At 51.8% G+C, this 26,242-nt stretch overlaps 9 protein-coding genes across 9 annotated transcripts; 7 read left to right on the top strand and 2 right to left on the bottom strand.

Annotated features, from left to right (window-relative positions):
• Positions 1–117: 117 nt before the first annotated feature.
• On the top strand, positions 118–1,224 carry EDD37DRAFT_603693 (phosphopantothenate-cysteine ligase; the record flags this gene model as incomplete). Its single annotated transcript, XM_062814671.1, has 1 exon — positions 118–1,224. One exon carries the CDS (start codon positions 118–120, stop codon positions 1,222–1,224), a length of 1,107 nt encoding a protein of 368 aa, XP_062674661.1.
• Positions 1,225–2,826: 1,602 nt separating this feature from the next.
• EDD37DRAFT_615193 (uncharacterized protein) lies at positions 2,827–3,375 on the top strand. The gene is made up of 2 exons (XM_062815581.1): positions 2,827–3,212; positions 3,353–3,375. Exon 1 carries the CDS (start codon positions 2,877–2,879, stop codon positions 3,147–3,149), a length of 273 nt encoding a protein of 90 aa, XP_062674660.1. The 5' UTR covers positions 2,827–2,876; the 3' UTR covers positions 3,150–3,212; positions 3,353–3,375.
• A 191-nt stretch (positions 3,376–3,566) lies between these two features.
• EDD37DRAFT_644558 (uncharacterized protein) lies at positions 3,567–5,075 on the top strand (the record flags this gene model as incomplete). The annotated part of the gene is made up of 2 exons (XM_062817526.1): positions 3,567–4,439; positions 4,491–5,075. The coding sequence occupies 2 exons, from the start codon at positions 3,567–3,569 to the stop codon at positions 5,073–5,075; spliced, it is 1,458 nt and encodes a 485-aa protein (XP_062674659.1).
• A 978-nt stretch (positions 5,076–6,053) lies between these two features.
• On the top strand, positions 6,054–7,345 carry EDD37DRAFT_19365 (uncharacterized protein). The gene is made up of 2 exons (XM_062810112.1): positions 6,054–6,998; positions 7,054–7,345. The coding sequence occupies exon 1, from the start codon at positions 6,246–6,248 to the stop codon at positions 6,933–6,935; it is 690 nt and encodes a 229-aa protein (XP_062674658.1). The 5' UTR covers positions 6,054–6,245; the 3' UTR covers positions 6,936–6,998; positions 7,054–7,345.
• Positions 6,682–8,549, top strand: EDD37DRAFT_19822 (uncharacterized protein). The gene is made up of 3 exons (XM_062810158.1): positions 6,682–6,998; positions 7,054–8,372; positions 8,437–8,549. The coding sequence occupies exons 1-3, from the start codon at positions 6,972–6,974 to the stop codon at positions 8,450–8,452; spliced, it is 1,362 nt and encodes a 453-aa protein (XP_062674657.1). The 5' UTR covers positions 6,682–6,971; the 3' UTR covers positions 8,453–8,549.
• A 2,633-nt stretch (positions 8,550–11,182) lies between these two features.
• EDD37DRAFT_670662 (uncharacterized protein) lies at positions 11,183–13,167 on the bottom strand (the record flags this gene model as incomplete). The annotated part of the gene is made up of 2 exons (XM_062819373.1): positions 11,183–12,054; positions 12,108–13,167. 2 exons carry the CDS (start codon positions 13,165–13,167, stop codon positions 11,609–11,611), a joined length of 1,506 nt encoding a protein of 501 aa, XP_062674656.1. The 3' UTR covers positions 11,183–11,608.
• Positions 13,168–14,543: 1,376 nt separating this feature from the next.
• Positions 14,544–17,700, top strand: EDD37DRAFT_19270 (glutamate carboxypeptidase II). The gene has a single exon (XM_062810107.1). It carries the CDS (start codon positions 14,797–14,799, stop codon positions 17,371–17,373), a length of 2,577 nt encoding a protein of 858 aa, XP_062674655.1. The 5' UTR covers positions 14,544–14,796; the 3' UTR covers positions 17,374–17,700.
• EDD37DRAFT_19268 (pre-mRNA processing factor 3-domain-containing protein) lies at positions 17,535–19,557 on the bottom strand. Its single transcript, XM_062810106.1, has one exon. The coding sequence runs from the start codon at positions 19,433–19,435 to the stop codon at positions 17,696–17,698; it is 1,740 nt and encodes a 579-aa protein (XP_062674654.1). The 5' UTR covers positions 19,436–19,557; the 3' UTR covers positions 17,535–17,695.
• Positions 19,558–19,702: 145 nt separating this feature from the next.
• On the top strand, positions 19,703–25,233 carry EDD37DRAFT_615167 (DNA-directed RNA polymerase I subunit A1). Its single transcript, XM_062815580.1, has 2 exons — positions 19,703–19,990; positions 20,037–25,233. Exons 1-2 carry the CDS (start codon positions 19,800–19,802, stop codon positions 25,060–25,062), a joined length of 5,217 nt encoding a protein of 1,738 aa, XP_062674653.1. The 5' UTR covers positions 19,703–19,799; the 3' UTR covers positions 25,063–25,233.
• Positions 25,234–26,242: the final 1,009 nt, after the last annotated feature.

Below are 26,242 nucleotides of genomic sequence, written 5' to 3'. Positions count from 1 at the left end.
CTACATTTTCGGTGTGATCTCATTTTCAGCAGCAGCGATATCTCTCACCGGTTCTCACCAGTCTAGGTATCGTGAACCAATATCAATCACGATCATTCGAGCTTTGATTTAGCTATCATGTCCCAGCAGCAGCCCAATGGAGCTTTGCCAAATTCTGAACATGCTGACGAATACTTCGACAAGCATCCAACTCCCAAGTCGTTATCAAAGCACCAAGCCTTAGCGCGAGAATTCATCCAATATCATCTAGAAAACTCTCCGAATCGACGGATCGTCCTGGTCACTTCAGGAGGAACGACTGTGCCGTTGGAAAACCAGACAGTCCGATTCATTGATAACTTTTCTGCTGGTACACGCGGTGCCACATCAGCAGAGTACTTCTTGCAAGAAGGTTATGCCGTTATTTTCCTACATCGCCAATACAGCCTCCTACCATACTCTCGACATTACAGTCACAGCACGAATTGCTTCCTCGATTTCATGGAAGAGTCCGATGGCAATGACGGACGAGTTGTTGTCCGGAAAGAATACCAGGACAAAATGCGGCGGGTTCTGCAGCAATACCAATTCGCGAAGCAGAACCGATTACTGCTTCTGCTACCTTTCACCACAGTAACAGACTATCTCTTTCAATTACGCAGCCTTGCTGTTCTCATGCGGCCTCTTGATAGTCGCGCATTGTTCTACCTAGCTGCGGCAGTGTCCGACTTCTTCATCCCCAGAGAACGAATGGAAGAGCACAAAATCCAGTCTAGGGACGACAAAGGTGGAAGTTCAGGTTCTGGGGCCAGTCGGCAGTTGGTGATCAACCTTGACCCGGTCCCAAAGTTTCTCAGCACATTGGTTCATTCCTGGGCCCCAAAGGGAAGTATGATAGTCAGCTTCAAGCTCGAGACCGATCCCAACCTTTTGGTGTCCAAGGCGGAGCAAGCCCTTAAGAGATATCGGCATGATCTGGTGATTGGCAATCTACTGACCACGCGCAAGTGGGAGGTGGTCTTCGTCACACGAGATGGCGGGGAGAGGTGGTTGCGAGTACCCAAGGCTCGGCGGTCCAAGAGCCTCTCTGGAGTGGAGGAATTAGTGGGAAAGGCAGAAGGCAAGCATGACCCAGAGCCTGTAGATCTGGAAGGGGGCACAGTCACCGAAGGAATGGAAATAGAGAGCTTAATCATACCTGAGCTGGCTCTGATTCATACCGATATGATAGAGCATGGAAAATAGGTCAAATACGAGGCAGATATGGTACGAGAGAGTGCCAGACATCGCCTCAAGAAGACCGCCCTTCTGTGGCAGGTGGAAGTTTCATCGATTTGACGCATCTTGTCGCGTGCAGGGCGACAAATCGTACACAGCACCGCCAAAGTGTTCTGTTCCAGAGACAGACACGAAAATTGTGCTCCGTATGTTATGCTATGATAGGAGGCCACCGTGGGAAGCTGTCGGCTTACCATTCAGTTTCGCCGAGATATGACTTTTGGGCTTCGTTGTTGTTGGTCCGTTCTGTCTCATCATCAACTTTTGCATGTCTTTAATCCAGACGTGCAGCCCATCCTCAGGTGTAACTCGCGATATCACGGAAGCGCTTGTATATCCGATGATGTGCGTCCCGGTGTTTTGGCAGGGATCCATTACTATGGTAGGTCCCGACCCGCAGGCTGCATTTACCCGCGTTTCAAGAGGTTGATCTGCGTTGGTGGCTGCATGGGGTAAGAATCTGCAAAATCGAGATGACATGCGGCAGGCAGTTTGTAGTCGTGACCCAATGTCTGGAACAAAGGCGAACAGGGACACTGGATAGATACTTTGCTAATCTCATCATCAGTAGGCACCAGGAGCCCTGTTCGCAATGAAGAATGGCAGCCGTTGAGGCTAGGAAAGCAGCTGTCGGTACTGGATCAAAACGATGCATGGACAAAGAAGAAAGTCAACTTGTCAAAGATGAGGCTTTGGTCAAGTGATCAGCACAACTAATCCACCGCAACGGCCGTGACGTTTGCATTGCATTTCTTCTCCATGAAGGACTCTCTTGCCCGGTTTTACGTGTCTCTGGACGAGTGTTAAATTCCGAAACAGACATCGGCCGATCCAAATGCCTAAGAAGGTCGCCAAAAGGCAAATCCGGGCTGACTAACTCACCCAAGTAAGTCACCTCGGTCGCGGGCACTTTCAGGCACTTGGGCTAAGAGCCTAAGAGGCCCCCGCGATCGCAAGAGCCAGTCCGGCGCCTTCGCTTCGGCACCGTCCATCGGCGGCGATCGCTGCGCATCTTGATTCCTCTTAGCCACAGATCGTCGCCATCATCATTTTACGGTATTCGACCCATCGACCTCTCAAGCCACCATCTAGGCGCACCCCGCATACCTGCCATCCCATCCTGTATAGTGTATACTCAATAGTGTCCGTGTACACTTTCTCGTTCTCGCAAACAGAATTTCAATATGGGCTGGGCGGAAAACGGCTGCTGAGAGGGGAATGAGACCAGTCGCTTGTTGCAGCAGATGCGGTTCCAGCATCAAGCTTCTTACACAAATCCAGCCGGTCCGGACAAGAATGGAACAAGATATGCAAGAGTCATCAGCGGCGCTCCCAAGACGATTTGGAAACACCCAAGTCCGGAAGGCAGTGGCTGCAGGCGAGCCCGAAAACAGAATTAATCCCAGGCGAGTCACACAAGGAGGAGAAGGTCTCTCCGTAGATGCAAAAAGGCCGTTGGTTGTAGACGCATAGAGTTTCTTCAACAGTGGGGATGTTAGGGGCCTTTTGACAGCACTGGTTCGACCTGGAATCCTCGATGCTGCAAATCCCGCAGGCTGGTGCCCGGGTTCCTTGGTCTCGGTCTTGGTCTACGGTAACTAAACTGATCGCTCCCTTCCATGGTGTCAAAGTTTCCTTGGTTGTTCTTTTTGAGTCCAGCCTGCCTCATCGCGACTGGCCCATTCTTCAACTCTTCACTTCTTGACATCCCGAAGAATCATTCGCTTGCATTATTCGTCCCTCAATCTTTTCTGATCGTTCACTGCTTCTTACGTCCTCTTCCCTCATACCCACTTTCGACGCCGATCTACTACTCCTTGCTAGACGAAACAACGCATACGGAGCTCCGTGCAGGCCGCCGTAACCTTTGTGCTGCTGTTGAAATCAAATAATTGTCAGTCTCCCCCCAATCGGCACTTTGCTGCCGACAGGCACCTCGCTTGCTCGCTCAGCTCGTCAGTGTCAAGCCCAGCTCCGTCTTCCCTCTGCAACCATTTCCGATGTCGAGGAAGCCCTCCTTGTACTCTTCCGAGTCTCACATCTGACTCTCGCGTCTCAATGTGGCACGAGCTTTGGCTGACAAAAGGACTTCCAGACCGGATCAACATTGCGAAACCCCACTCCCCTCTTGCCTCAGTCTTTCGCTTCTGAGGTCAAACGCACCGCGAGACTCGATCCCTCCCAGGAGGCCGTGTGAGACACTGGGTGACCATCACTCGGTGACGAAGAGGTGCTGCTTGCGACCAATCAATATAACAAGCAATGAGATAGTATACAGGACCAGTCCTTCAGACAATCCTCCAGCCATGATGGCCCTCGACTACAGTTGGCCTTCGGTCGCGGACATGCCCATATCGAAAGCCAGAGCGAATTGGGATTCAAGCCATTCCGCCTTGCAGACGTGGAGGGTCCCTGCCCAATTGATCGATCAAGACTCTTACAATGCTACCGTACTTCGGTTGACTGCGACAACCTCGGAGGATGATTTGGATGATCGGATCGCATTGGAAGCACAGAGTCTCGACCTGCTGCCTGTTCACGTTACTCCGGATATCGACAGTCTCACATCTTCCCTCTCGACAACCACTGTCACATCCGAGTCGATCAACCACAGCTCTGTCCAATCCCAGTCCACGGCTCCCACATCTTGTGCCTCAAGCGAGCATCGTCCAGTTACCCGATCTTCCTACCCATCCGAACGCTCTCCCACGCATTCAGAATCTCCTTCCTCCCGGTCCCAACCCGACAAGAAGAGAAATTCACCTTTAAAAAGAGGCTTCCGAAAGATGACAGGATTTCGGAAAAGAAGATCTGGATCTGTCGCTCTCACATCTCCTACACTGTCCAGCATCAGCAGTGACGCGGACACGAACCGTGGCGAGGAAGCACCCGTCGATATGAGAGGTCCTCTGTCAATCAAGTCCAGCAAAAGCTCTTGGTCGCAACCACTCTCGGCCACGAAGTCAGATTACGACTCGAGTGCGCCCGTTGATCAAGAGGCTGTTGAACGAAGTATGGAGTCCAAAGATCTACTCAATCTTCGAATGAGCCAACTTCAGGAAAAGGCTCGTTTTCTGGAATTTCAAGCCTCACTGATCTCGCAGCTGGCGGCACGGAAAGAGCAGAAAAAATCGCAGAAGAGGATGGAGCATGATAAAATCATTGCCGACCAAATCCACAAGGTGAGACCGACTTTTGCAAGACTTGTCCAGGACATAGCTGACAAAGCATAGAATGACCGCGCCATCGAAGCTCTGGAAGCACACCAGCTGGAAGAGGAGATGAAGATGCAAAAGGAGCAGGAGCTAGAGAAACGAGCTGTGTTGGTCCGGCTCAGACATATGGAGGCTTATTGCCACAATCCGACACCACCACCAACTCTTTGTCCAACTTCTGGACCTCCCGCAACCGAATCTGCATTTCCCCAGCGAAAAGTAACGGACAAGGACTACCATAGCCTCGCTCAACAGTACCGCGAGCGCGACGTTATGGATACCTTACATTCATCCAAGATCAATGTTTTAAGAGGCAAGCAGAAAAAAGCGGTCGAGAGATTGATGGCCAGAAAGGAGCGGGAGCTTGAAAACATGGAAAAAGAGCAAGAGAAAGAGATTGCCGCCATTGACCAAGACTTTGCTGCTCAAGAAGCCGATCTAAGATCGGCCCTGAGTGCGAAGCGTGGCAGACTTGAGACAAGGTGGAAAACTCAGACTCTGATTGAACGAACCAGATTGGAGAGGGCGACAGGATTGAAGCATGCTGCGCTGGGAGATGTTCTCGTGAACGACGACTCCCCTCTTCCTGGACTTGCCGTCTGACGAACCCTCGAAAGAAACTGTCCGTTCAACGTAGTCACACCAGTGCTGGCCACTGTTGTTGACGGTCCTTTATTGTTATCCTCCAGCGCAAGTTCCAAAATTTATGGATTTATGCCCGCAGATACCCCCCATGGCTTGTTGTATTTATTTTGTACGATACTTTTTTATATGAGGCGCTCACACGACGACACTGGAAGGAGGTCATTGGCATGCATTGAAGAAAGGGGGGAATGCACCCTATTTCAGACGGTATTTGTGATGAATCACGGCTACATATGATGACTGCTGATGTTTCAACAAATGCAGCTTTCCAGCGAGATAGATGAGTCCAAGTTGCGGGCTCAGACAAATGAGCAGCAAATGCAGGAATTTCGTCTCTTCTTTGTCTTTCATCCTCAAAGAATCTGAAGTTGACGATTGACGTCACCTCGCGTTTCCCTTTGTTTTCTCACACCTCACAGCGCCTCATGTTTTGCGTGTTTTCAAATATCTCTTGATTGAAGATGACAGCGCTGGATATATCAGGCCGAGCGCTGCAGACATGGTGGGGTGAAATCCATTCTCCTTTGACGTCTCCACGAGGCCGCTCCCCAAATTCCAGCTTGAATCCAGCTTGCAAACCATGTCATCGGAAGCTCTCACCGACTCCTCACAACCATTATGACCGAGCCATCAGCTTCTGGCCACGAGCCAAACTTGCACAAATCAATGGACTGGATATTTCGGGTTCTTGACCAGCGTGTTCGACTCGGTCGGTGCTGTCGTTGCCACCGGTGTCATGGTGGTCCAACGTGTTGAGTATGGCACCTGTCTTCACCAAGAGCTTCCAACAAACAATCACTGAACTCCTAAGACGAGGAGCCTCCTGGTGGCCTTAGGTTAGTATTATACTTTATTCCTCGACCCAGTGCTTATTGTTTCTTTCCCAGCAGTTCTTTAGATCAAGGCCAGCCATGGGGCCAAGAAATCAGCACTCGAGAGCCTCTCTGTCACAAAGAGCAACCTAGCAAAGTTTCCGATCATATGTTGTCGATATCGTGACGTTGCTGGCCATGTCTTTGTTTCTGCTGACACGAACTTCTTCTACCCAAGACGGCGGCTGCGAAGCATGCTCGGACCTTGACAAAGAACGCAGAACAAAGGCACCTCGATATAATCAGGAGTCAAGTCATGGAGGCCCATCCCGACCACACAGCTCTCCTTCACATCCTTGCAATATACCAGATTCATTGGCTTTACATTTTGCGAAACATCATCCCCATGTCAGGAGAACCTGGAGCTTTCTGGATCGTCACTGCTCCCATGCCGAACTTTGACGAGATTGCAACGATCAATATCAGCGGTCATGAAGTCCCCCTGCCAGCATACTGGAAAATAGTCGACCTCGTGGCGCAAGGAAAACGCGAAGAAGACATTGTCAAACTTGTCACTCAGCATACTGGGGCCAGAACTCTGAAAGTCGTCACCGACGTGGTAAAAAGTGTCGTGGAAAATCAAAGGCACATCGACACGACAGCAACGTCAAGCTCCTCGCGTCGACTAAGCCTGCCATTCGCAAGACCGAAACGTGTCAGCGCATACCGTGCAGCACGTATCGAGGCACGTCGCGATCTTGAAGCGGCGGAACAGAAATTGAAGAGTGCCAAAGACCAAGAAAAAAAGCTCCTCAATAATGCTATAGCTTTGACTCGAGAAAGAGAAAGACTCGAGAAGAAGAACATGACCACGGACGAACGACGGCAGACGTTGTCTGCAATTGAAGATGAGATGAAGGTGGTACTCCGCAGACACAAAGAGGTCGAAGCTCAAGTCGAGTATGCGAAGACTCTCACTGTCATACACAGGGCTTCGCTTGCATAGGAGGTCTTCCGGATAACCACCTACTATATATATCATATGATGTATATCAAATCATCTGTTGTGGTGAGTACCTTTGCGAGCTCAAATCTACAGCCCAAGAACTAACGGTTGCTCTCAGACAAAGCATCCATTATGTCGGACAAAGGATCAAAGCAGCGCTATACTTCGGAGGCGCCCCCTCTCTGCAGACAAAGAGACCAACATACTGCCTGTCGCTGCTTACGAGCATGTCACAACTACGCAAGATTGTCCTGCTGTGGTGACGGGGAGGCACTCACCGGCATCTACTGCTCGATGGGATTCTTTTCTTCAGCCCACAGGCTTGCGTTTTGTTTTCCTTCGTTCTACTTTGAAAGGCCACACACTATTGCTGCAGAACAACACGCATTCACTGTTGACAATTACCTCCACTACTGAGTGTAGCTTGTTGAAATTCAGTATGGCGTCCAAAGTCTACTTCGACAGAGACCCTCTCCTCGAATTTGAGGTCTTCCATGACCTTAGATTTCCACGACTTCGACTTCGTACGGGTGAGATTATCAGCGTGGGCATCGCGGCCAGAGTCCTCCATTTGCTCAAGAACAAACACGATTATTCTTGTATACTCTGCCACCTCAAAGAGGAGTTCAATGTTGAATTCTGTGCAGAGGCTCTTGAAGCGGTCCTCGAGAGAAACTTCGATGTGACAGACGAGACCCTTCCAGTTGGTGAAACATTGATCCCCGTCTCATCGGAGACCAATCACAGGGGTTTCGTGAAAGGGCATGTTCTGCCCTCTGGTATCTACTTCGAGATCGTCAACCTTCGCGATTCCGGGGCTAACTTCATCAAACAGTATGTCAGCACGCGCTGGGGCTTGTGCGTGCCCGAAAATGTCATCATTGTCGCGATCAATGAATGGGTACACCGGATGGCCATAGCCAATCCATTTATACCTCCACCAGCAGATGCTCGGCCGGCCCACGATGGTCGCGTACTCGGTGAGTTGGCGACAACAGCAGATGCAAGCTCTTCCAACAGATCTTCCTTTGCGAACAATCCGCCACCTGTCTACTCTCCGCCCCCGGTATACCAAAATGCACGCGGCCAACGAGTTGTTCTACGTCACCCACGTCAGGTCGACGCAATCTATCCCGAAGGCGAAGCGCAAGCTCCCCCATACTCTGTGGGAAATACGACGCCGCCTTCGTACGAAGGCGTTTCATCCATCGAAAGTGCAGAGTCGGGTTCGTTACAAGCCGCACCTACACATTTGAGGCCAGTTGACGAAGCTACCGTGAGTGAGGTCTCTTCTGCGAACAACGCGGTCACACAAGTTCCAAGCAAGCCCAGACATTCAACAGAAGAAACCCTCATCAAATATTCTCGACAGAATGTGATCGACTATCTGTTCGATGGGATGCATGCCGCAAATATTTATCCTGTCGACCCATTTGAGCCGGTACGACTGCCCATGGTGTCTTTTGAATTTCGGCAGCTAATGTCTTTCTTCATCGTTCAGCGATCAGGAGAACTGACGCCAGCAAAATTATTCCCTGTTTACAGAGTTGGAGCTGGGCCTGAAATCAATCAAACAGGTCAGAGCATATCGAAACTCATTGTAACCGTCATCAGGGAATTACGCCTTAGCTCTTGTGCATCATCAAGAACAATTGCGACAAGACTCCGCACAGTCAGCAACCGCCAGGGTTTAATCTTCCTCATCGACCACATGAGGGCGGCCAGGGGAGAACAGTCACTAGGGATTCTGCCAACGTACAATGACATTTGGCAAGCTATCATTGACGAGTTTCGAATGTCTGACAACATGTACGTGCTCAAAGTCATGGACGGGTATGCACCGATTACGCCGCCAGTTGTCCTCCTGAGGAATGTGCTCTCAGAGGTCGACAAAGCAAGAAACGCGAACACGGCAATGACAATTGTCGTGAGCAACAGTGCGACCGCGCCTTGTCCTCGGCTGTCTATCTCTATCCCGAATGTCTGTGTGCAGCCAACATACAGCATTGGCGAGCTGCAGAAAGACGAATCACGAACGTTCGTGGGGGAACAGCTGGATAGATACAGTCTGCTACTTCTCGACGCAAGATCATTGCTACAAGCTGTCATCGAGGCGACGACATCGGACGGTTTCGAGGCAGGCAAGCGTCATCTTGAAAAGTACCTCCGGTATGCCATCAAGAGATCCGCAACCAAAGCTCCCAATGCTATGCACACGATAAATGAGCTGGAAGTGGTGGTCTATCGAGTTCAAGCTCTGACGAGCCCATCTGACGTTCTGGAACTCTCACCAGAGTACTGGGCCGCGGCATTGACAGACGCAGCTCTAGCAATGTCTCGTCAGTATGCAGACTCTCGAGCTTGGCTGCCAATACCCGACGCCGAAGTCCACGAGCCATTATGGACGATAGTCGCTATCCCAGTGCAACGACCACCAACAGATTTCTCCGTGACATACCACAACCACACGTTAGAACACCTGAGGGGCTGGGTTAGACTTGCTCGACGGGTCTATGCACCTACCGCGCTCAACGGCATGATTGAGCACTTCTATGGCAACTACGAGCTACTCATGACACAGTGGGCTGCGGACAGAGCCTCTCCTTACCCGATATTGGGCACTCTTCTTCTTGAACGACTGGCGAACGAGTATCAACGAGGTCTTTCTCTGTTGTGGCATCTCCAAGATCGCTTTCAGGTCTCAGCAAGCGTTGTTGATCCTGAGAGAAGAGCAGCCTTGGAACACGAGCTTCGGCACTTCAAGAAGGTTGAACAAGCATTCAAGGCCCGCCTAGAGGTCAACAAGACTTCTGCCTTCGCGGATTCGCTGGACTTGACGACGGCCAAAAATGCCATGACACTCTTTTCTCGAGAGCTGATTCGGTTGGATCCATGGTATCGGCAAGCAGGCCAGTTGCCTCTTGCCCCACCGGCGATCACTCCAATGGCTGCTGCAGTTGAACAAGCTCTTGATGAGCTTGATGGAGAGCGTGTGGGCCTCGAACAAGCAGAATTGGCCGCTGATCAAGCCGATATGGTTACCGAAGAGCACGTCACTGTCGAGAACCCTGCCGTGCAAGAAGAGCCAATTCTTGACCAAGTGGACCATCTTGAGCAGCTACAGTCGGAGAGTTCACTTTTCGAAGACGATGACAGTGAGGCTGAAAACATCAACAATGGCAACCATGAACAAGAACGACCAGTCCACGGCAATGTTGTCTTCCCAGGCACACCGATTGAGAATGATCATGGAAACAACTCTGCATTACCGTCCAACTCGACAGATGGAAGCAGCCTACCGCCTGCCGGACCTGCAGAGCCGAGAGCGAGCAGTCTCCAAGGTCTTCCCTGGAATCCAAGGGGTCCAGGACTTCCATGGGATCCAAATGGTCCAAGTTCATTATATTGGCATGCGTACGAACGAGATCGGAGAGCACGGGAACAGCAGGCGGCCAACGCAGAGGCCGGCCCATCCAGGTCGACAGGTACAGTCGAGCACTCAGGTCAAACTGGACCTTCCAATGCTCATGCTGGGGACAGCTCCGGTCGCCATGCTACAACAGCAACTAGCGAAGCCGCTCTTCAGGCTGCAAGGCCCGTCACGCTCGTCGAGCAAGCATCAGATCTGGACAGTTCCTCTATCCTCCGTGTCTCAGCTCCAACGGCTCCGACCGCGGTTCAGACCGAGGAGGCCGTCGTCTCATCAACAGTCAGTCACACTGCCGGCATCGATCTGCTTCGACGTCTACGGGGACATGTGCAGCCTGCGATAGAACCATCGCTTGCGCATGAGCCTAGATGCTGTGGGCTTTTCCGTGCTTTGTGTGTGCGACGACAGCGGGACAGACAAGAGAGAGAACCGCTTTTGCCAAGGTAGGGCATGGTCTGAAGCTTTCAGGTTGTCATGAGGTACTAATGCTGCCTGCGGATGGTACTTGTCTCGAACGGTATACATGCGGAGGAATGGGTTATTGGCTCAGAGAAAAGAATGAGCCTGTGACAGTAGTAGACTATCTAGTCATGTTTTCCTTCGATGGGATCAATTTGTGGAAGTCACATTGAGCACAAAGTATCAATTTACAATTTGTATCATCAAATATACCATACTTCGATCCGCCTTGACGTCCTACTCAGCTTCGTATCCTAGGCTGTCGTAGTCCGAAATCAGATTCATCCATGGGATGAGTGTGCTAATCGCACAATGTCAAGTATCACATCGTCATGCTGGTCGTGTTTAGGTTCGCCATACTTGTGACTGGCGTGCCTTGTCTGCGTGGTAATAACCAATAATCTCATCGTGCTCATTTCTTGTCGATCGTAGCTGGTGACCAGCGTGCCCGATTTGACGGGTCGTTCCTAATAATCCCACCGTGACTATGCACCGGATCCGAGGGACGATCAGGCCAGGCTATGGTCATGGCAATGCTGGTCAGGTTGCTTCATCCAGAACAACGAGCGCTTCGCGTGGAATCAACAACTGCACCGAGCAAACCAAGAATGTCGAGATCGGTGTCGACAAGATGACACACATTGTGACGCTGTATGCTCGACGGGTTGGTCCTGACATAACCTGATCGTCGCGGGCACCCTTCCTTGCTCTTCGGTGATTCAAAACCGCCTCACAGTAGTATCATACGTCAAAGGTGCGCTTGTCAAGCCGTTGGACCATGAGATTACGCTGCCGTTGTTTCGCGGTATGGACCTCGCACGGGGCAGTCCAAGGACCAGGAATCGTCTGTCGCTGCAATGCATGCCTCCTCATCATCCACATCGCCTTCAAATTTGTGTATCTCGAACATGTCCAAGGGAGAGGGGTTCGCGGGTATGCGAGGGTCAAGGAACCATCTGATGACGCGTGCCTTTAGGCAGTCGTCTCCGTGCTTGTCGCCATCAGCAACGTGGAAATCTGCTTGGTATGCATTGCCCAAATAGCCCCCAAATTCCAGCTCCGTCAGGGAGAGCCGCGGGTTCAACCTCCTCAACATGGCGGGCCAGCAGGTACCACTGGGATCCCAATCGTCCTCGCTAGGAGGACGTATGAGCCCCAACTTCCCATTTCTGATAGTCAGAGATTGGAGGTTACGACAGTGGCGCCCAAGAATATCTTCCAACAAAGGAGCTGGACACGAAAATTCCTGCAGCCACAGCTGTTTGATGCCCCGAAAAATGGACGTGTCGGATGGTTGCAGGCAAGTCCGATGTCGCTATGCAACCTCAAAGATCGAAGCTTGGGTAGTCGTTGTTGTTGCAGAAAATCGACGACCGCTTTTGCCTTTTGCCATCTCGTGTCCTGGGCGTAGCGACTGAGACGCAGGTCTAGGTGAGAGAGGCCTCCAAGGACGCGGCCAAGCAACATTCGAGGTTGCACGAAATCGATCGGGCCCACGGACTCATCCGCATCGCCGTCTTGGTACAACAGGTAGGGGATGAAGTCAAGCAGCGAGAGTTCCGTCAGAGACGGCATGACAAATCCCAAGGCAGGCACAATCGATCGTAAGAGACCCCTCTCGAGGGCAGGTCTGCCGCCTGAAGATATTTCGCCTCGTTCTCGGACTCCCAAAGTCTTCATTAGTGCAACGAAAGCTGGTAGGATTGGCATACATCCAGGGTCGGTGCCAAAGTTGATCTTCAGAACCCGGAGTGAAGAGCATAGACCGAGCACAGCACCGAAGGCTGCAGATTGGACAGAATTAAGGTGGTCCGTTCTGGATTCGACTGATCTAAGTTGCTCCATATCACCTCTTGTGCCAGCCATGCTGTCGCGGGGACGGAATACCTGGACGTATAGTGAGTCCGGATATAATTGCACCAGATCCCTTAATGTGTAAGTGCTATCTGGCCGAGCACGAAGGTCGCCAACAAATGCTTTTCCTTCTCTCGTGCACCAGTCTTCTAGCATTCCGAACTGTGAGGACCAGCGGAGATCAATGTAGAGTGACCGTATGCATGACATGAGTGGGGAAGATCTGAAGACGTACAGGAAACGCTCCAGGAAATACAGGTGAGCAATCAAGGTTATTTCACTATCGAAAAGCGAGCAGCCGACCTTGCCGTATGCCCATGTCGAACAACAGCATCGTACCTGCTTGAGCGTTTCCGTATCACAGAAAGAGAAGATCAACTCTGTGACCTCTGTTGGCAGGAAGGGACGCGGAATCAAGTATTTAGCTTGACTACGATCGATAACGACCATTGTCGAGTCGAGGCGTTTTCTCTTGCTTGCCATAGGCATGTAGTGGATTGTTTCGTTCTCGAGCTTGATTCTGAAGAGTGGTTGATGTCGGACTTGAGGTTATATGCAAGCCAGATGACAGGATGAAAGTCTCTTTCATGGAAAGGTTGAATCGGTCGATGGAGGAGCCAACATCAAAGTCCTTCAGAAGCGGTGAGTCATGCGCGTGTCACTGAGAGGGCTTGGTCAAATTCAGGCGACAGAGCTGAACACACTGTACGTGCAAGCGATGCTTGGGGTGCGACCAACCATGTTCCGCACGTATGGATACTCAGAAGCGACACTTGCTCTTGCCTTTCAACAAGTCCACAGCCAAAAACTTATCCGGATTCGGCTTGAGCCGCTAGAAATGCCGCCCCCAAAGCCTGTTGCCTGGCAGTGCACAAGGACGTCCATCGAAAGGCCTCCACTAGTGGTACCGAGAAACCAAACGACCCCTTAGGTCGATGTCCATTGCGGGCTGTGTTGTCACGCTGCTTCCCAGGCAGCACTCGTATAGTACGTTGGTTCTCGACAGTTGCGGTTCTTCAATGGATGGATCGTGCTGGGTTGGTAGATCTCTCCCACCATCCATGATTGAATTCATTGTTCCGTTTTCCAGCATGCAGATTGCATCATTCACCTGGGGCCCTTATTCCGAAACGGAAGATCGTATCGCCAACGCTTTCGCCTGCGCAGTCTCTCTCGTTGACACTGTCACCGTGCCAGACCATGGACAAGTACAATATCGAGGCAGGGTCATACCATACGCGCGAGACAAGAGTGAGGCCTGTGGTGGCTGTGTTGCCGGACATTCGCAGTGCTTGATTGATGAATGACTCCACGTCCATGATCGTGGTCAGTACCCGATTGTATGGCATGCGCATTGTAAAGGTTCTCATATACATACTCAGCATGCGTGTCGGTTTGGAGATGGAAGAAGATGACTGAATAGCACACCTGCAAAAATGGCATCGGCGCCGGAGGGAATAAAAGGGCACCGTCTTATCCTGACTTGCATGGTTGTGCAGGATGCTTGGTACCGCAATAGTTGGTATGAGGGTCTCTGGTTTAGCAGTGCACTTCTGACAGTTTGCATAGGACGAAACAATGCTGAGCGGCATGATGGGCGGCCATACTGAGGCGTGGTTGTTGACCACGATGGTGCGCAGCCCACGAGTTCTTACATATTATTGCAGTCATTGCGACCTTGGACCTGGCCGGCTGCCGACCGAGCCTCGGCGAGCCTTGTGATGCAAAGACTGTGGCAATTGGCACAAAGAACAATTCAAATATGTTGTACTTGCTTGCGTGACAGCTGGTGGTAGAAGGAAGACACAGAGATCGGAGGCGCCGGCGAGGGTAGTAGGTATCTTTGCAGTTGAAGCTTGTTAATAAGCAAGCAAGCCTTCTCCCCAGCGAGGCGCAGTCGTAAGTAAGTTAGAGCCTCAGTGTCAGGGACCAACCCCATACCTACCAACCCTCGGACACCTCAAGTGCATGCTCCTGTATCCTTGCCACTTCACTCGATTCCAGTAACCGCACCAGCTGCAATCATACTTCTTTTGCAGCAGAAGTCATCGGCTGCATGCATCGATAATCCGAGGTTGAGTGGTCCTTCGGGACATCACTCACGATCCACCCGCAATCATGGGCGACGAAAAGAACCCATACAAACACCTGCCCATCCCTCCTACCTACGAGGAGGCCACTTCATCCCGTCCTGCATCCTCCCAATCCCGCCTTGGTCCCGAAGAGATAAGCGACGATGCAGAAAGGCAAGGACTCCTCCGTGGAGGCAACGCGAACTATCAACCTCCGACCGTCGAGTCCGCGCGGCCGAGTCTCGATTCGCTGGACGGCATCGAGCACGAGGGCGAAGAAGATGTTCGGCGCGAGATGCAGCAGATGGATCTTGAAGATCCACGAAGTGAATCCTCGGATCGCTCACTCCTACGATACCGCCTCTCCAAGCGTTTTTCAAGTTTCACCAGTTCCTTCCCTTCCTTCAGTTTACCTTCCTTTCGCGCATACCTCCCGAACGTCTCGTGGCCACGCATAAACTACCAGGCGCTCGACACGAACCGAGTTGTTATTATCGGCCGATTGTTTGGTGTCTTCTTGATCATGGGAATATTGTATATACTCATCGCCTCGGACGTGTTGTCATTTACAAAGAGCAGGATGGGCATGGGCCAGATGTATGACCCGGAGTCTATAAGGATATTTGTACAAAATCACATGAATGATCAGGGAGATATGCAGAAATATCTGGAACACATCACCAACTTTCCGCATGTCGCCGGCACAGAAGGCAACTATGTACTTGGGGAATGGGTCATGGAGCTGTTCAAATCATCGGAGCTAGAAGAAGTGAACATGGAGAGATTTGATGTCTATCTAAATTATCCTCGGAAAGATGGGAGGCGAATCGCAATCGTCGAGCCAGAAGACCTAAAATGGGAGGCCAAAATTGAGGAGGACCAGGAACAGGATTACGTCTTTCATGGACATTCCAAGTCGGGTGATGTGACGGGTCCTCTACTATACGCGAACTTTGGCTCGAAAGAAGACTTCAAAAGTCTGGAAGATAACGGTATCTCGGTGAAAGATGCCATCATCCTTGTGCGGTATTATGGGTCTCAAGGGGACAGAGCGCTGAAGGTCAAAGCTGCCGAACTTGCTGGCGCCGCTGGCTGTATCATCTATTCTGATCCGAGTCAGGACGGCTTCGTCCAAGGCCCAACTTTTCCCGATGGACGGTTCATGCCCAGTGATGGTGTCCAGCGAGGTGCCGTGAGCCTGATGTCCTGGGTTGTTGGGGATGTTCTCACTCCAGGTTGGGCATCGACTTCCACCAACGAGGAGCGTCTGAAACCTGAAGACAGCCCTGGACTTAACAAGATCCCTTCCATTCCGATTTCCTGGAATGACGCGCAGCACCTGCTGGGAGCAATCAAGGGGAAGGGAAAGCAGATGACCGAGACGTGGAAAGGCGTACCTGACACGGAGTACTGGACGGGAAGTTCAGACTCGCCCAAAGTCAATCTCCAAAATCTTCAAGACGAAGAGGTCAAGCAACCCATATACAACGTTCTTGGCAAAATCAGTGGCTGGGAACAAGGATCGAAACGCATCATTGTTGGAAATCACCGTGATGCGTGGTGTACTGGGGCAGCTGACCCTGGTAGCGGAACTGCGGTTATGCTCGAGGTCGTTCGTATCTTCGGAGAGTTACGAGCACTAGGCTGGCGACCACTTCGAAGTATTGAATTCGCAAGTTGGGACGGCGAAGAGTACAACCTGATCGGCAGCACCGAACATGTGGAGAATCGCGAAGCTGAGCTTCGTGCTGATGGCGTCGCGTACCTCAACGTTGATGTGGGCGTTACAGGCGTCGATTTCCACGCAGCTGCTTCACCTATGTTCGAGCAAATGCTTCTGCATGTTCTGGACCGTGTAGGCGACCCAGCCACGGGCACATCGATCGGCGAAATCTGGAAAAACAATCAGAAAGGTCTCGAAGGGCTTGGTGCTGGAAGCGATTATGTCGCGTTCCAGGACATCGTCGGTGTGTCGTCGATCGACATGTCTTTCAAGGGACAGAAATTCCCATATCACAGCTGCTACGACAATTTCGAATGGATGTCCAAATATGGCGATCCCGAGTGGACGTATCACAAGGCCATGGGCGAGATATGGGCGCTCATGATTCTGGAGTTGGCGGATCGACCGATGCTGCCATTCGACCTGAGCGCGTACTCCACTGCCGTGGCCAAGTATATCGACGATCTGCAGATTTATGCAAAGTCAGCACCTACAGCCAGCGACCACAACACTCTAGATCTGAGTCCTTTACGCACTTCTTCGGACTATCTATCCGAACAGGCGAAGACTTTCCACAACTTCGATGCCAACTGGCGTGACTTTGTGTTCGGATCGGGCGGCTTTGAGAGTTCTGCGATGGCCACCGCTCGTCATGAGCACAATGAGCGCATGATGCACTTTGAGACGGATCTCTTGGATCTAAGTGAGGGCGGTGGACTGGTCAATCGCACGCAGTTCAAGCATGTCATTTTTGCGCCTCAGGCCTGGTCGGGTTATGATGAGGCGTACTTCCCTGGCATTCGTGACGCTGTTGATGCTGGGGATTGGGCTGAAGCTCAACATCAGGTTGAGAAAGTCGCTGGCATTCTTATGGATGCTGCGAAAAAACTGAATGCCTAAATGTACTTGACTATTGCACAAATTATGGTTATGGAGGCCGCACATATTCGAGTGTTGGCGTTGGGGCGAAGCTCAATCTTGGGCACGTTGCAGATCTTCCACGTTGAGATCTAAGGGATCAAGCACGGCGCACGAGGTGTTGATGCATTATGGATGTTGATGAGTACAGTGCGTCCAGCTGATAGACAGACCGGACAGGGGTCTGTTGTCGATAACTGTTATCTGAATATACTGCCATTTCTCTGCATCTAAGCCAGCAATGTCTTAACATTTGACCATTGGTGTCTACCACTCCTTCATCACGCCATAGTCTGAGCAATATCTAGTAGAATTCCCTCTTGAAGCTCTTGGCCAAGTTCCAGAAATTCTCCATCTTCGCACGGCTCAACACGTCCTTGGCCTGCGTATCTGTCTCGCAAGTCCGCGCACCCAACCACTTACGAAAGCTGCGCTGCTTCGCCTCGCCCTTGAAAATCAAGTCGCAATTATTCATACTGAGGTCCTTCAATTCGCCATTCTCATCCTCAGCTTCAAGCCACTTTGCCAGCACCTCGCGGTTGCCTTCCTCCACGGCACGCGGAGCCTCCATTTCCTGCCACTTGATGCGGTTCTGCAGGAGCGCATCGTACTTGCGGACCGAGTGCTCGCCGCCCTCAACGACCACCAAATTCATCTTCGGGTGCATGATGACCACGCCGGTGAGGGCCTGTTGCTCGGCGTTTTTGGAGACTTGGAAGCGGTGTCGGCCGTTGGCCAAGCTGTCGATCTTGTAGACGCGCACGTGAATGCCGTGGGCGGCGTCTTGTTCTTGCTGCGCAGCGAGTTTCTCGGCTTTTTGCTCCTTGGTGAGTTTGCGCGTCTCGTTGGTCTCTTCGTGCTTGTGCTGACGTTCGGCGATCTCGCGGTTGACGCGGGCTTCGACCGCGGTGGGGTCTTTGACTGCTTCTTCGCCCAGAACGCGCATTAGGTTGCTCTTCTTGACTTTGGGTGGTGGAGGAGGTTCTAGGCCCAACCGAATCTTGGCTTGGATTTCCTTGAGGTCGGCTTGACGTCTTTGGCGGCGCAGTTTGGCTTGCTCTTTTTGCGTGAGGTACATGGGTTTTGGAGCGGGGTTGTTCTTCTCCTGGGGCGGCTCGATCAGGACGGGGTGCTGGATGTAGATTGTGATGATGGAGTCGGGGGTATCGATCTTCAGTTTGGATGGGTCCTCGATGACATCGTAGGAAGAGCCGTCGACGAGTCCTTCGTCCCACCATTCTAGGTCGGGAGGTGCTGGTACGAGGAAGCCTCTTTCTGCGTTCAGGTCCTCCTCTAGGCCGGCGAGACGGGTGCGCTCTGCGATCTTCCTCTTCGTCTCCTCTAGTTGGGCTTGCCGGCGAAGAGCGGCGGCTTGTGCAATGTATTTGCCCTTTTCGTTGAAGACTAGCTGTCGAGATTGTCGTCCTTTGGCCACCACATTCTTCGGCCCAAGGGTTGGGTCAAAATATGGGTTCTCCTTCAGCTCTTCGAAAGACGGGCCAGAGAGGTCTAGCTGTGCCTTTTCAGGTGTTGCTGCAAATGAGTCTCTTCCGCGATTGCCGAATCTCGATTGTGGAGTTCGGGTCTTGTTTCTTGAAACATCTTGTTGGGTATCTGCCAGGAGCGCAGGATGTAAACCAATGTCCAGACCACCGCGTGCCCGGGGTGTCTCGTCACCGTAAACAGGTGGGCTGTAGCTCTGAGCGGCAGGAGCCTTCTGCTGACTGAGTGCTGTTGATCTACTCGTTGCCGCAGCCACTCGAGCCTTCAAGGCTGCAATCCTGTCGCTCGGCGCTGGAGGAGTCGGTGCCGCACTTGAGGGTGCAGGAGAGCCTGTTGCTCCTTGGATCCTTGCTTTCAGTGCCTCTGCCCTCGCTCTTGCCTGTGCAATGATATGACTCATGTCGGGCTTTGCAGCCGGCGCGCCGCCCGAGGGTGTCGTAGGGCGAGGCGAACCATCGTTGGCTCTGGCTCGCTTCTGCCCATCGAGATCATGGTCTTCGGGGTGTAGCCTTTTCAGCACATTGCTCGACTTGTCTGCCATGATGTGCTGCAAGGAGGGAGACTCACTGGCAAAGGCTGGGTCCTGGGGCTACACCCAAGCTCACCGTCGGTTTGCGATCGAAAGGGATAATATTCGTCGTTGTTTCTACCTGCGGAGAAGAGTCGACTTTGGGTTACAAAAGTTAGGGTGCGGGCTGCTTTTCATCATGCACGTGACTGCAGCCTGCAACGCTGTGGGCATCGGAGTTTAGTTGCACCAACCGCCGATACTCCAAAGAAAAAAAGTTGTAGATCCCCGCAAGAGGCTCGGAAAACAAACTGCGTCTAAAACTTTTTTATTGTATCACCTGTAGTCTTGCTGTCTCTATATTTCCATGCTGGCTGGGTTATGGCCTTGATGCGCAATGGCAGCATATCCCAAACCCCTTCCGTCGGCCACCGGCGGCCTGTCGTTCTCTCGGTTTCCTTCCGACGAGATCAGGAAGATCTCAGTCAAGACCATCCATGTCACGCCGACATTGGATTCTATGTTCAACCCCGTCCCAGGTGGTGTTCATGATCTGGCGCTCGGAGCTATCCAGGCTTTGGATGCAAAGTGAGTAGAGGAAGACCTCGTCGCTAGCCAAGCTGATCGTGTGCAGCTGCACGACATGTCGCATGAATGCGATCCATTGCTCTGGCCACTGCGGTCACATCGAACTGCCAGTCCCCTGCTACCACCCTCAGTACCTCGACATGACACTGCGCCTCCTGAGATCGAAATGTGCCTACTGTCATCGCTTCAAAGCTGCGCCCAATGTAATCAACCAGACTGTCTGTGCCCTACGATTGTTACAGTACGGCCTTGTTGAGGACTACCAGAGCATTAGGGCCATGCATCTAGGCGGAAAGAGACACAGGAAAGCCACAGACGACGTTGTAGAGGACATCTTGGAGGATGACGCGGAGGAAGAGATCGAAGATCTTATCGACAGGAGGACATTGGCAACAGACAAGGCAATCAAACGTGCGCGCAAGAGAGGGCAACTTGATACACAGGCCCTCGTCCACAACCATCTCGCTATCGACGCCCGGAAAGCTGTCATTACAGACTTTCTGAAAGAAGTTCCTCTGCTGAAAAAATGTGCCAATTGTGGTGGCACCAATGTGACATATCGAAAAGACCGGAACGTCAAGATTTTCAGAAAGCCCTTGGCACAGAGGCAGAAAGAGGCGATGCGAGTCCTCAGCATGAAGATTCCTAACCCCTTGATCTATCTCCAGGCCGAGAGGAGACAGAAGGAGGAAACAATAAAGAAGCCTCTGGCGAACGGAATCCATCATGGTGACGTTGACATGCAGGACGTCGAGGACACAGATACCCACGGCGCCGAACAAGAGATTGCATTGCGCAATGCACTGGAGACAACGGCTGAATCAAAGAATGCCGAACTCGAAGATGAGGACGACCTTCAACATTATATGACGCCAACCGAGGTCCGGGCTGCTCTCGTCCTTCTATTCGATCGAGAGCAAGAAGTGCTCAGGTTGCTGTACACAGCCCAGCCGACGCCTAAGCCAGTTGCTGTCTCACCGGACATGTTCTTCATGACAGCTGTTCTCGTTCCACCAAACAAGTACCGGCCTCTTGCCCGGCAAGGAGCTGACGAAATGACCGAAGCACAGCAGAATGGGCCTCTGAACAGAATCATCAAGGCTGCGAATGATGTACGACATATTCTTCGAGAGATCAGAAGATCTAGAACAGACAAGTCAGTCCGGCCTCGCACCCTAAATGAAAGCAACCAAGCCGCGATCGTACTCCAGGAGACTGTGAATGCTCTGATAGACTCTCCAATAGGACCAACTGGAAAGCCCACAGATCAAGGTATCAAACAAATCCTGGAGAAGAAGGAGGGTCTTTTTCGTATGCACATGATGGGAAAACGTGTCAACTTCGCGGCCAGAAGTGTCATCTCACCCGACCCCAGCATTGAGACAAACGAGATTGGCGTACCTCTCGTCTTTGCGAAGAAGTTGACATATCCGGAGCCGGTCACGAGCCACAACTTCGAAGAACTTAGCCGAGCGGTGATCAATGGGCCTGACAAGTACCCTGGGGCTTCCGCGGTCGAGAACGAGAACGGGCAGGTCCTAAGTCTCAAGCGCAAGGACTTGGATCAACGAAGGGCCATCGCTAAGCAGCTCATGACCTCCATTGTTCCCGGCTCAAAGGGTGAGAACGGGAAAAAGGTATATCGCCATTTACAAACCGGTGATGTGGTCATTATGAATCGTCAACCCACTCTACACAAACCCTCCATGATGGGTCACCGTGCGCGTGTCTTGAGAAATCAGAAGACGATCCGCATGCACTACGCGAATTGTAATACCTACAATGCCGACTTCGATGGCGACGAGATGAACATGCACTTTCCCCAAAACGAGCTTGCACGAACCGAAGCACTACAGATCGCCGATACGGATCATCAATACTTGTCGTCGACAGCAGGGAAACCGTTGCGAGGTCTGATTCAAGATCACATCTCCATGGGTGTGCAGTTTACGAGCCGTGATATCTTCCTTGACAGGGAGCAATACCAGCAATTGCTCTATAACTGTCTGAGACCGGAAGACTACAATACCGTCTATGAAAGAATTCAGATGGTGGAACCTGCCGTTCTGAAGCCTAAGATGCTGTGGACCGGCAAACAGGTGATCACGACTGTGCTCAAGAACATCGTCCCAGACAGATTCCGCGGCATCAACCTTACCAGCAAATCTTCCACATCCTCAGACTCGTGGGGTGAGAAAACCACAAACGATCCGTCAAAATGGGATGTCACCCGAGACATTGTGGCTTTCCGTGATACCGAGCAGATTGTGATTTTCCGAGATGGAGAACATTTGTCTGGTATCCTTGATAAGGGCCAACTTGGCCCAAGTGCTGGAGGATTAGTCCACTCTGTTTATGAGCTCTATGGACATATCCTGGCTGGCAAGTTGCTAGGTGTCCTTGGTCGTCTCTTGACTCGAGTCCTGCACGAACGTGCCTGGTCTTGTGGCATGGACGATCTCTACTTGACCAATGAAGGTGACAATGCGCGTCGACAGGAGCTGAGCAGAGGCAAGGGAATCGGCCTTGAGGTGTCCGCTGAGTATGTCACTCTCAAAAAAGAAGGTGTCAATCAGGAAACACCAGAGCTGCTCGGCAGACTTGAAAATGTCCTCCGCAATGATGACCAGCTCAACGGTCTAGATCAGCTCTACAAGGCCAAGGTCAAGTCGATTACGGACAACGTCTCCAAAAGTTGCCTGCCCGCAGGTCTTCGAAAACCCTTTCCCCGAAATCAGATGCAAGCCATGACCATATCTGGGGCTAAAGGGTCTAGTGTCAATGCGAACTTGATCTCGTGCAATTTAGGTCAACAGGTTCTAGAAGGTAGACGAGTACCTACCATGGTCAGCGGAAAGACGTTACCATCGTTCCGGGCCTTCGAGACCGATCCGGTTGCTGGTGGGTACGTCTCCGGCCGCTTCTTGACGGGTATCAAGCCGCAGGAGTACTACTTTCATGCCATGTCTGGCAGAGAAGGTCTCATCGACACTGCGGTCAAGACTGCGAAATCTGGGTATCTCCAACGCTGTATCGTCAAAGGTCTCGAAGGTGCTCGCACAGAATACGACACATCAGTTCGTGAAACCTCCAATGGCAACATCATCCAGTTCCTGTATGGGGAGGATGGACTGGAAGTTACCAAGCAGAGACACCTGCGGGAATTCACTTTTCTGGCCGAGAACAATTCATCTATTTCTACGTCGCTGAAAGCTGAAGAAGTTGTTCCGAAGCTATCCAACCAGGCACTGGCTGATGAACAGAAAGCAATTTTGAAATCCCTTAAGAAGGGCACGCCACGAGACCCTCTTACGGGCATCTTTGCCCCAGCAAGCAATCTCGGCAGTACATCCGAATCTTTCGCCGAAGCAGTCAACGCCTATGTGAAGGAGAATCCCGATAAGCTGATCAGAGACAAGAAGACCAACCCGAATGGTATTATCAGCAAGAAGACGTTCCAGTCCATCATGGACTTGAAGTATATGAAGTCGATTGTGGACGCTGGTGATGCCGTTGGGGTCGTTGCGGCACAGTCAGTGGGTGAGCCATCGACTCAGATGACGCTTAACACCTTCCATTTGGCTGGCCACTCAGCAAAGAACGTCACGCTTGGTATTCCTCGTCTCCGAGAGATCATCATGACCGCCTCGCCCAATATAATGACACCGACAATGACACTAAAACCGATTGAAGAACTGACCAACGTCGAGGGTGAGACTTTTGCCAAGAGTATCAGTCGTCTATCATTGGCGCACGTCCTTCGAGAACTCTCACTGACCGAGCGATCGGGTGGTGGCGCGGGACATGAACATGAAAGGATCTACGACATCCGCATGAAATTGTACGATCCGAAAGAGTATGAAGAGGAATATGCCATCAAAAGAGCTGACGTCCAACGCTGTCTTGAGAAGAGGTTCCTTCCCACACTTGACAAGATGATCAAAGATGAGTTCAAGAAGAAAGCCCGGGAATCGTCTCTTTCGGAAACCACGGCAGCTGTTCCAACCATTGGTGCTTCCGTCGGCGTCGTTGAAGAGGCTCGACCGACTGGCACAAGGACCGTGGAGCGCGAAGGTGGCGAGGATGATATTGACGAAGACGCTGACCCAGATGATGCGAAAGATGCTGCCGCGAGACGGCGGAGAGAGGACACTTTCGATGAGCCTGACGAGGACGAAAGAGATGTTGTAGCCGAGTCAGGAGACGAAGCGGAGGGAAGCGATGATGACGATGAATCACCAGATGCTACGCCGGCAAAGAAGCCACGTCCAACCAAGAAAAAGTCTCAAACTCTTCGAGAGCAGAATCCCGACGAAAGCGAGACAACCGAGGCGGAAGATTCCGAGGAAGAGGCCCGGCAAAACCAGCTCAAGGCCAGCTTGCCTCATCTCAAGCGGTTCAGCTTCGCGAAAAGTGAAGGCAAAGCCTGTCGGATCGTGCTGACTTACGATACTAATACGCCCAAGCTTCTTCTCCTTCCTCTGCTTGAAAAATGTGCGCATGCTGCCGTCATTCAGTCAATCCCGGGTCTTGGCGTGTGTACACAATTCATGGAAGAAGTCCACGGTTCGGATGGCAGACCTCTCAGGCAAGTCGACAAGGACACGGGCAAGGAAGAAACAGTCAAAGAACCTGTCATCACGACTGAAGGTGTGAACCTCCTCGCCATGCGAGATTATCAGGATCAGATCAAGCCGCACTCGGTGTACACGAACTCGGTGCATGACATGCTCAAACTGTATGGCGTCGAAGCTGCGCGGATGACTATCGTTAAGGAAATCGACGGCGTCTTCAAGGGTCACGGCATCACGGTGGACTTACGACATCTGAACCTGATCGCCGACGCCATGACACAATCTGGCGGATATCAGCCCTTCAGCCGCCATGGTCTGATCAAAGAGGGAGGTAGTGTCCTTGCGAAGATGAGCTTCGAGACTGTGATGGGTTTCTTGAAAGATGCTGTGCTCTATGGGGAAAGTGATCCACTACTTGGACCCAGTGCAAGAATCGTTGCTGGACGGAAAGGCAATATTGGGACTGGGTCGTTTGACGTGGTGATGCCGGTGCATTAGTGTGTTGATATTGGACGGAAGACTATGATTGGCATGGGTGTCCGGCGAATGGTAGTTCTTCATGTGATGCATATAAGTACATGTTCGATCGGACAGTGATGTGTAGAGCGATTTGTAGATTGGAATGTGGAATGCAGAGACGGCTCGCCTACAAGCTTTCTGATCATTCCCTAAGTTAAGTTCTGGGGCTGTAATGATTTACAATCGCTGCTGCCCGGCCCGCACGCGGCACACCTGCAACGCCTAGTGTGCAAGATTCAGGCACGATCAGGCTGAGTTTCCTGGCCACTGGTGCCTTGCTTCCTGCTTCCCCGCCAGCTAAGGTCAGAAACACTGGAAAGCGCTTTCCACGCGCGCATCTTCTTTCTGGGCTGCGGAACTCGAAGAACAAATCTCCTGACGACATTTGTCTCAAGGAGCACGTTGCCACATGATCAACTCTAGCAGAGGAATGGTCTAGCCAGGACCGCGCAGATGTTGTCTTGTTTTTCATCATGCTCACTTGCTCTAAGCGAAACCCTTTGAGCTTCTTCCCAAGGGTCATTCGTCTCCAAAATACCAACGGCATGGGTAAGCAGGGAAGCTATTCCACTTCGCCTAACGCTTGCAGGGTTTACAAGCGACTTTGCGCCTTCACAGAAGTCTGCCCGAAGCTCCCTAACTTACACTCAGGGGCTTCGAGCAACGTGGCCCCCCTGCCAGTCCGGGTTGTTGGCTAAGTCGAGGCTCTTCGACATTTACCAGTGCACCACATTGCATTGAGTAGCCCCAAGTCAGGGTTGATCATCATGGCAAATATATGCAGGAGGGGCATATTCTTTTGTCACACCTTGCCTCGCTTGCGTAAAAATGAGGCACCACAAGGCTCATCTTCCTCTCCAAACTGCCCGAACTGCGCACTGATGAAGCCCCTGGCTGGGTGGCACGCCGCTAGAGCCTTTCTTCACGTTTGGACGATCTGCGCTTATTACGACAGATAACGATGATCGCTCAGGGTTGGCACCTCGCGCAAGATGCTACGCACACACTGACCTGCGACTCGAAACCGCTCGTCTTAGTCTCTGGAATGCAAACCACCATATGATGCACACTTGGGCCCTGTCATCGATCGATGAGAAAGTTCTGGACCGACATAAACGGCTGCAATGTCGCCGCTGGGGCCCAGGAGTGGACAATTCCC

Source organism: Exophiala viscosa, assembly GCF_022695815.1.
Source record: "Exophiala viscosa unplaced genomic scaffold EDD37scaffold_1, whole genome shotgun sequence".
Taxonomy (NCBI): Eukaryota; Fungi; Ascomycota; class Eurotiomycetes; order Chaetothyriales; family Herpotrichiellaceae; genus Exophiala; species Exophiala viscosa.
Note: the sequence above shows the minus strand (reverse complement) of the source record. Positions and strands in the feature narration are given on the sequence as shown.

Bases quoted from the DNA above. Each gene is read 5' to 3' on its own strand.
- EDD37DRAFT_19365 (XM_062810112.1), top strand. From the start codon at position 6,246: ATGGAGGCCCATCCCGACCACACAGCTCTCCTTCACATCCTTGCAATA.
- EDD37DRAFT_615193 (XM_062815581.1), top strand. From the start codon at position 2,877: ATGGTGTCAAAGTTTCCTTGGTTGTTCTTTTTGAGTCCAGCCTGCCTC.
- EDD37DRAFT_19268 (XM_062810106.1), bottom strand. From the start codon at position 19,435: ATGGCAGACAAGTCGAGCAATGTGCTGAAAAGGCTACACCCCGAAGAC.
- EDD37DRAFT_19822 (XM_062810158.1), top strand. From the start codon at position 6,972: ATGATGTATATCAAATCATCTGTTGTG. The intron at 6,999-7,053 runs GTGAGTACCTTT...GGTTGCTCTCAG, and splicing joins ATATCAAATCATCTGTTGTG to ACAAAGCATCCATTATGTCG.
- EDD37DRAFT_615167 (XM_062815580.1), top strand. From the start codon at position 19,800: ATGGCAGCATATCCCAAACCCCTTCCGTCGGCCACCGGCGGCCTGTCG. The intron at 19,991-20,036 runs GTGAGTAGAGGA...GATCGTGTGCAG, and splicing joins ATCCAGGCTTTGGATGCAAA to CTGCACGACATGTCGCATGA.
- EDD37DRAFT_19270 (XM_062810107.1), top strand. From the start codon at position 14,797: ATGGGCGACGAAAAGAACCCATACAAACACCTGCCCATCCCTCCTACC.